Source organism: Littorina saxatilis, linkage group LG7 (assembly GCF_037325665.1).
Source record: "Littorina saxatilis isolate snail1 linkage group LG7, US_GU_Lsax_2.0, whole genome shotgun sequence".
In the NCBI taxonomy this organism is placed as follows: domain Eukaryota; kingdom Metazoa; phylum Mollusca; class Gastropoda; order Littorinimorpha; family Littorinidae; genus Littorina; species Littorina saxatilis.
In genome coordinates, this window is record NC_090251.1 from 45023084 (window position 1) to 45033282 (window position 10199).

The 10199-nt window shown below is 40.0% G+C and overlaps 1 protein-coding gene across 1 annotated transcript in view; it reads right to left on the reverse strand.

The window, feature by feature from the left end:
- Positions 1-10175, reverse strand: part of LOC138971570 (tyrosine-protein kinase BAZ1B-like) — a 63183-nt gene extending 53008 nt beyond the window's left edge. The window contains exons 1-9 of the mRNA XM_070344332.1: positions 9973-10175; positions 9036-9211; positions 6190-6295; positions 5736-5775; positions 5236-5337; positions 4840-4913; positions 3721-3886; positions 850-1620; positions 353-468 (exon numbers count right to left, since the gene is read on the reverse strand). Coding sequence (XP_070200433.1) covers positions 353-468; positions 850-1620; positions 3721-3886; positions 4840-4913; positions 5236-5337; positions 5736-5775; positions 6190-6295; positions 9036-9211; positions 9973-10085 — 1664 coding nt within the window. The 5' untranslated portion in view covers positions 10086-10175. The remainder of the gene's footprint in view (positions 1-352; positions 469-849; positions 1621-3720; positions 3887-4839; positions 4914-5235; positions 5338-5735; positions 5776-6189; positions 6296-9035; positions 9212-9972) is intronic.
- Positions 10176-10199: the final 24 nt, after the last annotated feature.

A 10199-nucleotide genomic window follows, 5' to 3' on the forward strand; every position in this document is an offset into this window, starting at 1 on the left:
AACCGCTCCAATGTGTCTGCAATTTCCCTCCAGAGAGAAGTCTACCAACACAGTGCCCAGGGAAGGACGTATAATAGACCAAATTGTGCCCGTATACCTGTGCATTCTCAGAGACAACAACCAACCCCCCAGCGTCTTCCAATAGGTCTGACCAGGTGCTGATTCCATTTCTTCTTCTTCTTGGTTCATGGGCTGGAACTCCCACGTTTACTCGTGTTTTAGCACAAGTGGGTTTCTAGGTGTATGACCCTTTTTACCCCGCCATTCAGGCAGCCATACGCCACTTTTGGGGAAAATTCCATTTCAAATTTCGTCTTTTTTCAGATTTGAACCTTTCTTTTTGTTGACTTACTTCTTTACGATGATGGGTGTCTGTGGCTTGGCAGGCGACTTTCTGGGCGTTGATCCTGAAGCTGCAGACTTTCCACCTTTTTTGGCCATATCCAGCAAAGTGGTCTGCTTCAAGCCCTGGTAAAAGATGAACCATCATCAATCACAACTAATTGAACTTTCTGTCTTCTGAATCACAGAGCAGCCGGTTTTCTGCTAGGCGATACTCTGTCTTTACACTTGACTGTGAGTGGAAAAAAATTTGCCCATGTCTGCTGAACTTTCTTTTAATGAATAAATAAAATAATGTAAGGCACAGTGGCTTGTTAAATTTCAATCAAGTGTCGCAGACGTACAAGTACATGTAATGATTCTTCAACCTTCTCCTAAGTAAATATACACCTCTTTTTCTTTTACCTTTACTTGAGAAGAGCAACGAAGGATTATCGACAAAGACTGAATATGAATTTAAATGTTTCATCCCCCATACCCCTTTCTTTCTCTGTCATCAAGGCCTACCTTTTTAGCTTTTTTGGGAGACTTCTCCTCCCCTTTCTTTGGTCGGCCTCTCCCCTTCTTGTCTCCGGACTTTGCAGGGGACTTAGGCGTCTTGTTCTTCTGTGGGGTTTGTTCATTCTGCTCCTTCAGGCTTTTGGCCGGTGACTTCTTGGGTGTGCCAGGAGTCTTCTTCGGACCCAGCTTGCTCAGTGGCACGTCTGAGTCTGCCGAGTCACGTCGTTTGCGTTTCGTTGGTGACTTTTGTTCTCCCGATTTCTTGTTCTTTGGCGTACCTGGCGTCTTCTTCTCAGACTTTTTCGGAGAATCTGTTTTCTTCTTCTTGTTAGGCGTTGAAGAGGCACTTTCAGACTGCTTCTTCTTTTTCTTGGGCGTGCCCGGATCAGTGAGGACGGCCAGAGGAACATCCGAATCAGAATCGTCACCAGATTTCCCAGTCTTCATTTTTTTCATGGCTGCCAAGCTCACCTCCTCGTCCGAAGAGTCATCGACTTCAATCACATCATTTTTCTTATTTTTCTTTTCCGGCGAGGTTTTCTTTTTGGGAGTCCCTTCTTTCTTCTCCTTCTTTTCTTTCTTCTTCTTTTCAGAATCTTTGCCCGATGTTTTCACCTTCTTGTTCAGCGACACTGGCGTCAGCTTGTCACTTTTCTGCTTCTTCTTCTTCTTGTCAGGGGTATCATTGAGCTTCATTTTCTTAGCAGCTCCGCCCTCTTGGCTCGTGCGCTTGCGTTTCTTTCCCATCTCCTCTGCTCTCTTTGAGGCTTCTGCCATCTGTAACGTCAAATCATTGGTCAGATAAATAAAGCATACCAAATAAATGAGGCCTTTCAAAAAAATCATGACAATAGATCAAGAAGCAAGAGTGGTTATACAAACTTGAGAAAAGTCTGAATTGTTTTGTCCAGGAAGGGCAATCTAATTTGTTATCAATGCTTCGAATCCCGGTCGCTGCCGCCTGGTGGGTTAAGAGTGGCGATTTTTCCGATCTCCCATGTCAACTTATGTGCAGACCTGCTAGTGACTTAACCCCCTTCGTGTGTACACGCAAGCACAAGACCAAGTGCGCACGGAAAAGATCCTGTAATCCATGTCAGAGTTCGGTGGATTATAGAAACACGAAAATACCCAGCATGCCTCCCCCGAAATCGGCGTTTGCTGCCTGAATGGCGGGGTAAAAACGGTCATACACGTAAAAACCACTCGAGCTAAAAACATGAGTGAACGTGGGAGTCTAAGCCCATGAACGAAGAAGAAGAAGAAAGTTATCAATGCAACACTGTTGCACAAACATCTGCCCTACATAAGACATGTAGATGTAACAGTAAGGACCCATGGTATTTCGTATTAACAAAGATCATTGTCTATCAATCATAATGCAAGTGAAACAGTCACAAGGAAATCTCAAAACAGTCATCACTGAAGGCTCCAAAGTACCATCAAGCTCTCTAAAGACATATCGGGGTAACCCTCCCCCCCCCGGACTGCTAAACATCTGAGAAAACCGAGAGAAAGGAGCCTTTCAATTCTATCAATTGTCAAAATACAGAAATTACAGAGACCATTCCATGCCCCGTTTGATTTTGACTTTTTTTTACAAAGGGTATTCTGACCTGGACAGCACATGTAAAAGCAACTCCTAGCTAGATATACATCTAACCACATTTAGTATAAGCTAAGCTAATGTGGTACCTCGTATTTTCATTGTATTATATGCCACACTATATCTTGGATTCACCCTTTCATCTGACATGACCCTTAACAAACATATATCTTTAGTCTGTAGATCAGCTTATTTTGAGCTTCGTAAGATCACCACCATTCGCCACACACTCTCCTCTCAAACAACTAACACTCTTGTCTGTGCCTTTGTTCTTTCTAAACTTGACTACTGCAACTCTCTTCTCTCTGGCTGTCCTCTGTACCTCCTGCATAAACTACAAAAAGTCCAAAACTCGGCAGCACGCCTCATTCTCAAAGCACGAAAACGAGATCACGCAACACCACTTCTTCACACACTGCACTGGTTACCTATTCAAGCCCGCATTGACTACAAACTGTCTACCCTCTGCTTTAACTTCTTTTCTGGTTCGTCTCCTGCTTACTTCTCTGAACTCCTCACCGTCTATTCTCCAGCAAGACAACTCCGTGCCTCTTCTGACTGTCGCATCCTTACCATTCCACACACCAAAACCAAAACATACGGACAACGCACTTTTACTTCCTGCGCACCCACACAATGGAATTCTCTCCCCTTTCACATCCGCCACTCTCAGTCACCCCAAGCATTCAAACGAGCACTTAAAACGCACCTCTTCAGGAAATACAACCCCTGATTTTGTTTTCTCAGTCCATCAGTAGGCTACATGTAGTGTTATTTGTTGTTTTAGTGATTTTTCACCACCTATTTTATTCATGTTTTTATTACTTAGTTAGTGGAAGAATCTTTTGTAATGTATGTTTGAAGGTGTATGCTTTTAATTAAGCGTTGTTGACTATGAATGTAGATGTAAATGCTTGTATAACTGTGTTTTAATTTTAGTGTTATTTGTTGTTTTAGTGATTTTTCACTACCTATTTTATTCATGTTTTTATTATTTAGTTAGTGGAAGAATCTTTTGTAATGTATCTTTGATGGTGTATGCTTTTAATTAAGCGTTGTTGACTATGAATGTAGATGTAAATGCTTGTATAACTGTGTTTTAATTTTAAATGTGTCAAGCGCAAAGAGCATAATTGTAAAGTTATGATGTTGCGCTATATAAATGCTCATTTATTATTATTATTATTATATCTCCCGAATAAATCCTTGTTTAAACCAACATCTGAACAAGCATGGCAATAAAAGTGGGAACTTCACCCTACCCATCTTACCTTGGAAGGCGAGAGAAGGAAGTCAGCAAACTTGCTGGGCAGAGCATACTTCTTCACCAGGGGCTCGTCCACCACCCACGGGCTGGTAGAGTTGGTCCCGGCACGCACAGCGTGAGCACGGATGAACAGTCGCATAAGGTCTTTGGAAGGGGGCCGCTCACTGCGTCTGAATTGTTTTAAATCATCGTTAGTCCCGTCACTTCTTTTTCTCCGTTTCTGAGATTTTTACTCTCATGACAGTTTTTCATAACACATTGTTTGTATTTTGTTTATTTGTTTGTTTAATTCTTTTAACGCTTAGGGTCACGTGATGGCTAGAGTTTTGAATTGACAGAATATGAAAGCAAATATGAGATGCATCAAACACATAAAACACTGACAGATCAAAGTATATATTTGGTGCTGAAAATATGAAATATGAAAGAAGTCTTGTTCAGCAATCCATTGATGGAAAATTCTGATAAAACTATTTTTTTGCCTTCTCGGGTTTTTTTGGGTTTTTTTTTCTTGTCGAAAATACTGTCAGCTATAAGACATTATATTAAAAAAAATATATATAAAAAATAAAAAAATAATTCTTCAACACAGACTCATGCACCAGGGGAAAAAAAACCAAAACAACTTAACAACAGGCTTGGGATCTGAACAGCCAGGAGCACCAGGGATTTTCAGTTTTACTGTTTGATATCCATTCAATAAGGCAAAAAAAAAAAAAATAGGCCTGTTTACGGTAACATAGGCCAAAAAAATAGGGTCGGTAGGTCGGGATTTTTTTTTTCCCCCAAAAAAACATATTTTTACGTTATTTTGCAAAAAAAACCAAGATTTTTTTTTCCCAAATGCCAAAAAAAAGGCTAGGGTCGCGCGAAAAAAATAGGGTCGGTCGGGTTACCGTAAACAGACTATTTTTTTTTTGGCCTAATGAAAACACTGTAAGGACTGCTAGTTTCCCTGTCCAAGATATGAATCCCAAAACTTTACTGTCTCCCTTTCAATGATGCAGTTAAATTTGAAACCTCTGCAAACTCATTACTGCCAATACACAAGTTAAAAATAAAAGCTATATTTATTATTGTCACATATAAAATGTCGAAACACACTGCATTGGTTCAAACTTACGCAAGGTCTTCAACAGGGACAGAGTTGATGATGGGTCCATCGTCCAGTTTGATGCTGTACTTTTTGTCCAGCAGCTAAACAGAAAAGAAACACTTCAGCTACGACATTGATCAAACTCAAAGAGAGCAAAGTCACACAAACCAACTCGAACACAAGCAGCCACTGTGAAAACTTAACAGCAGCCTGACGGATGGCGTAAACTATCATAAATACAGACAATGGTCACAGCTGACCATTGCTATTGAAAATAACTTGATGACAAACAAAACAAAGTACACACCTGCACAGAATATTATTGTGAAATATCTGACAAGTGTAAACTGGCCAGCAATAATGCGCAAACTTCAACAGTTAAAAGCATTTCTTGTCTGCTGCTTCACATAATTTGCAACCTACCTTGGGAGGAGTCCACTTTTTAGGGGACTTGTCTTTATCATCTGTACTATTCTCCTTATCACTGGAAGGGGAATTACATTTGCTTGAGCTGGTACTGGTGTCCTGCAACAACAAAGAATATATTGCTGACAAGTGCTCTGCTCAACAGAATGATGGTCTTGTCTTTTCTTTTACCAGTTCTAACACAGCTGCTAATTGCTTTACAGTGCTACCTTTTATAAAAAGGGAACTCTTGGTATGCACACAACTGTGATGTGAAAAGCTAACCGTGAATTCGTTTTATGCAGTCCAACCCACCCGCCAGGTGCACAATAAGTAAGTTAAGATACAGTATCTACGAAGGTGTAGATATGGAGCATATATTTCATTCAAATCAGTGACACAACTCAGGCTGTTCATCAATCGACAAGGTACTTGAGAAATTTCAAACATCAGTCTCATCAAAATGGTCAATCTGAACAGACATCTCAACAACAAACTATCATGGTATTCGTTCTTACCTCAGTACTTACGGAAATCCCAACCACTGTTCCCGTCAGCCTGAAAAGTCAAATATTAAAAGAGTGAAATATGATTTCGAACTCGGCCCGAATTTGCATAACTAAGAAACAATAATAGAATTAGATACACATTTTCCCTGAATATGCAAAATTACCAGACGAATAACAAACAAAAACAATGAAAAAGTGAATCTACAGACTGACAAGATTTCACATGAACTTCATATGGTTCAAATACAGTGCTTACTCTTTAAAAAAAACTTTATCCGTAATTACTAAGACACAAATTGGAATGAATCCCCCATTTTAATTTAGGAAAACTAATCCACCTCTCCAAAAGAAAGTGGAAATTTGTTGTTTTGCAAGATCTGAAAATTCCTCCCTCCCACTCCCAGATAGCTAGCTCCCAGAGTGGTTCCTGAAGAAACCAACACTACTTTCGTTTCATACTTACGCTTTCGCCCCGTTGTTGACTTTGAAAGTGACTTTCTCCCCCTCAATAAGATATTGATGAACTTTTGTCCAGGCTTTGTCATTCAAGGAATCCAGGGACTCAGTACCTGTATAGAAATTGAATAGTCAATACACATGACATCTGTTAAGTGTTATCAACCAGGCTCAATGTTACACTTACAAACTGCTCAAAAATGCAAGGTGTGGGAACACAGTGGTCAGTGCTGATCAAATCTTAACAAAAAAACTATTTTTGAGCAGCCAGGGGTGGGATTCTCTTCAGAACAAAAAAGAGAAAATCCCCACCCCCCATTGCAGCATCAAGCTGTCCACATAAGGTCTTCTTCTTCTTCTTCTTCTTCTGCGTTCGTGGGCTGAAACTCCCACGTACACTCGTGTTTTTTGCACGAGTGGAATTTTACGTGTATGACCGTTTTTTACCCCGCCATTTAGGCAGCCATACGCCGTTTTCGGAGGAAGCATGCTGGGTATTTTCGTGTTTCTATAACCCACCGAACTCTGACATGGATTACAGGATCTTTTTCATGCGCACTTGGTCTTGTGCTTGCGTGTACACACGGGGGTGTTCGGACACCGAGAAGAGTCTGCACACAAAGTTGACTCTGAGAAATAAATCTCTCGCCGAACGTGGGGACGAACTCACGCTGACAGCGGCCAACTGGATACAAATCCAACGCGCTGCCGACTGAGCTACATCCCCGCCCCGTCCACATAAGGTGATACCAAAGGCATTGGAGAGCTTTAAACAAAAGATTGGCTTCAAATGTTGCAAAATGGGCAAATTTTGAACGACAAATATATGTGTAAAAATAGATTGTTGTGGCAGAGTTGAACATTTCTATTTGCAGAAATTCACGGAAAAGTCTAACCCCTGGGAGCTGTAGTGTATACCGTCTCAACTCTGCAAGGCTTGTTTCGGGCCAATATCAGTTCTGTTGGGCTCTTAACTGCTAGCCCAAAATTCTATCACTATTTGAACAAAAAAGGGAAAGTCTAACCCCTGGGAACCTTAGTGTATAGTAGTATACTGTCTCAACTCTTCAAGGATTGTTTTTGGCCATTGTGAGTTCTGTTGCGCTCTTAACTGCTAGCTCGAAATTCTATCACTATGTCTCTGCAGACCTGTTTACCCCCATAAGTATTTTGGAGTAATGCTCAGCCCCAAAAATAGTAATCCTAGCACAAAAATAGTAATCATCCAGCATTCGTCGCCAATTACAATGCACATGACAACTGTGTCTGCGAAACGCAATCATGCACATATATATCCATCATTCACAAACAAAACACATCAGTCAGTTTTTGTAGTCATCATAATTTCAAAGAAGATCACATCAAAAGCACATGCATCACTGATTCCTTTTCTTTTGCTCGTAGTAGGCCTTTTTCAGTGTGTCAAGCGCTTCTCTACTGTACTTGCGCTTGCCGAATGAGTGAGGGCGAGACTTCACCACTAGAATAAGGCTCTCCAGCGTCTCATCAGACAGACATGATCTCTGGTCAGTCCTGTGCTTTTTCACCCCATTTTTCCATTGAAAAAAACAATGCCAAACATGTGAATTGATAAAAAAATAAAATTAAAAAAAATTAAAATAAAAAAAATTTTACTTTTTTTTTTATTCATGAAAATTGTAGTCTTGACACGGATAGCGGAATGGTGTATTTTCTTGCAGAAAATCGTAATAAATTACGCCAAAATCGTAAGGGTAAACAGGTCTGTCTCAGTGAAGTATTCAAGTAATTTGCCCCCCCCCCCCCCCCCCCATATTCCCTGAAATTTGTTAGTAAAAGTTGTTATACATTTGTTTCACAGACTAAGAATAGTAATTAATAACTTAGAATTGACTTTGTCTTTGTTAGTAACTAACTAAGAGATGAAAGCTTTCAAGTAGTAAAAATCCTGACTTTCCACACTTTAGAAGTCCAAAACTGAAGTTATCTAGGGAAGCACATCCTAGTTCATGAGTAAATGGGTACATCCAGGCAAATCTACACACATTTAGTTCATCCTTCTTCTTCGTTTATCATGGGCTGACACTCCCACGTACACCTTTTTTTGCAAGAGTGGAATTTAACGTATGACTGTTTTTGCCCCGCCAATTAGGCAGCCAATAGTTCAACCTATAGACAGCAGAATACCTTGCAACAGCACTTGGTCATCCTTAAACAAGATTTTGTCACTTCCATATTTACTATATTATCAATAACATCTGGTAGTGGTACATGTTCAGTGCAAAAGGTGTTGACCACTTCACTCACTGTGACTGTGGACAGACATTTTTTTTACTTAAAAGATAAAAGTTGAAAACACATGAAAATAGCCTTCCTCCATTCAGTTATGAACTTCGACAACAGATCAGACAAAAATCTTTGTAATTTAAATAAATACCCACCAATAACGCTAAGTTTATTAATCTTTTTACCAAAATGACACAAGTTAATACAAAAACCATCATTGTTTCCTTCTTTGAACAAAATTATGAAAATTGAAATCAAAAAAGAAAACATTAATACAAATCAAACAGTACATTCCTCCACAATCAACCAAAATAGTGTAAAAATGGTCAAACTTCACATTCTATTACTTACACTATTTAACTAAACATTGCACCTTACTGATGCAATAATAAATGTGTTGGACTAATGTACATACCACCTTTGATAACACAAAGGTACATAACAGTATTAACACACATGTGTAACTTCTGTCAGAAAACAGCACATAGCAGCGCCCTCTACCGAGCATGTCAAGAAAAAGTCAAAGACAGCTGAGCAAAACACGAAAATGGCCATTTTCACAACGCAATATAAACAAAACCAACTCACTGTGGTGAACAATTTGCAACACAGGTTTCTCAAAACATTGCTGGAATTGGGCTCGCAGCGTCTTTTGGGCTGCCTGCTCCGATTTGCACGCCTCTTCGTGGGTCAAAGTTGTGTGACCGGTGCATCGGCAGGTCCAAACACTCTGCCTGTACAGTTCGACACGTTTCTCGTATTCTCTGATGTTGGTTAAGGCGATATCAAACGAATCACAAATAAAACCAGAAACAGTATGTCCCAAGACCTATAAAATAACAAAGTATGCCAACTGGTTCGTTTAGTGTCTGCATATCATTCATCGAACAATGCCCCGAGAACATTTTCTCATGTGCCGAAGAGGCAATCAACACTTCGATTTGCACATTTTCTGAGATGAATTTCGTCTCGTTTTTTGATCTGATAAACTTTCTTTGAATGGAAATAGTAATCAGTATAATAAAGTCAATTAACAGAATATTTCATGACAGATGTTTTTGAGTTGAACAGCTGTAATTGCACTGAATTTCAGAGGGGAAATGTAGCGTAGCAGACGACACGCGCAAGCGTCCGCGAACAAAACATGGCGGAACGCCAAATTTAGCGCAAAGAAAATTATATCAAAATGGATACTACGTTCTTCTAACAATGTGTTAAACTCCTGAAAATGATCAAAAAAAGGAAAATTTGATCATTTTTCAGTCCACGTGGTCCCTATCGCGATGTAAACAAGATTTCGCGCTAAATTTAGATTTTCACGCATTTCTTAGATTTCTGCAGAGGACCGAGTGACACTCATACAAATGAGCTATTTTGTTCTCCTACATTCAAACAAGTACTCCACACAAAAATAATGAATTCCTTACCTTAGATCATGAGCAAACGTAACAATTAAAAATACAGCACATTATCTCCTGCACGGCGCCATCTTGGATGCGGCGAGCGATAGGTAACAAAAGGATACTCCTTCGATCGGAACTGTTCCTTCGTGTGTGGAATCGTGAAAACCGTTTCTTCTGGTCCAGTATTGGTCAAGGCTTTTGCCAGACTAAATGGTTTCTTTCCCAACATGGGCATCTTGGAAAAATAACAGATTTATCATGCAATTTCGCAGGTGTTTAAAATCTGGCGCGAATGGCCGGAAAAAGGGTTGCCGTACTTGCAGCTGTATGTCACGTGACAACACATTGG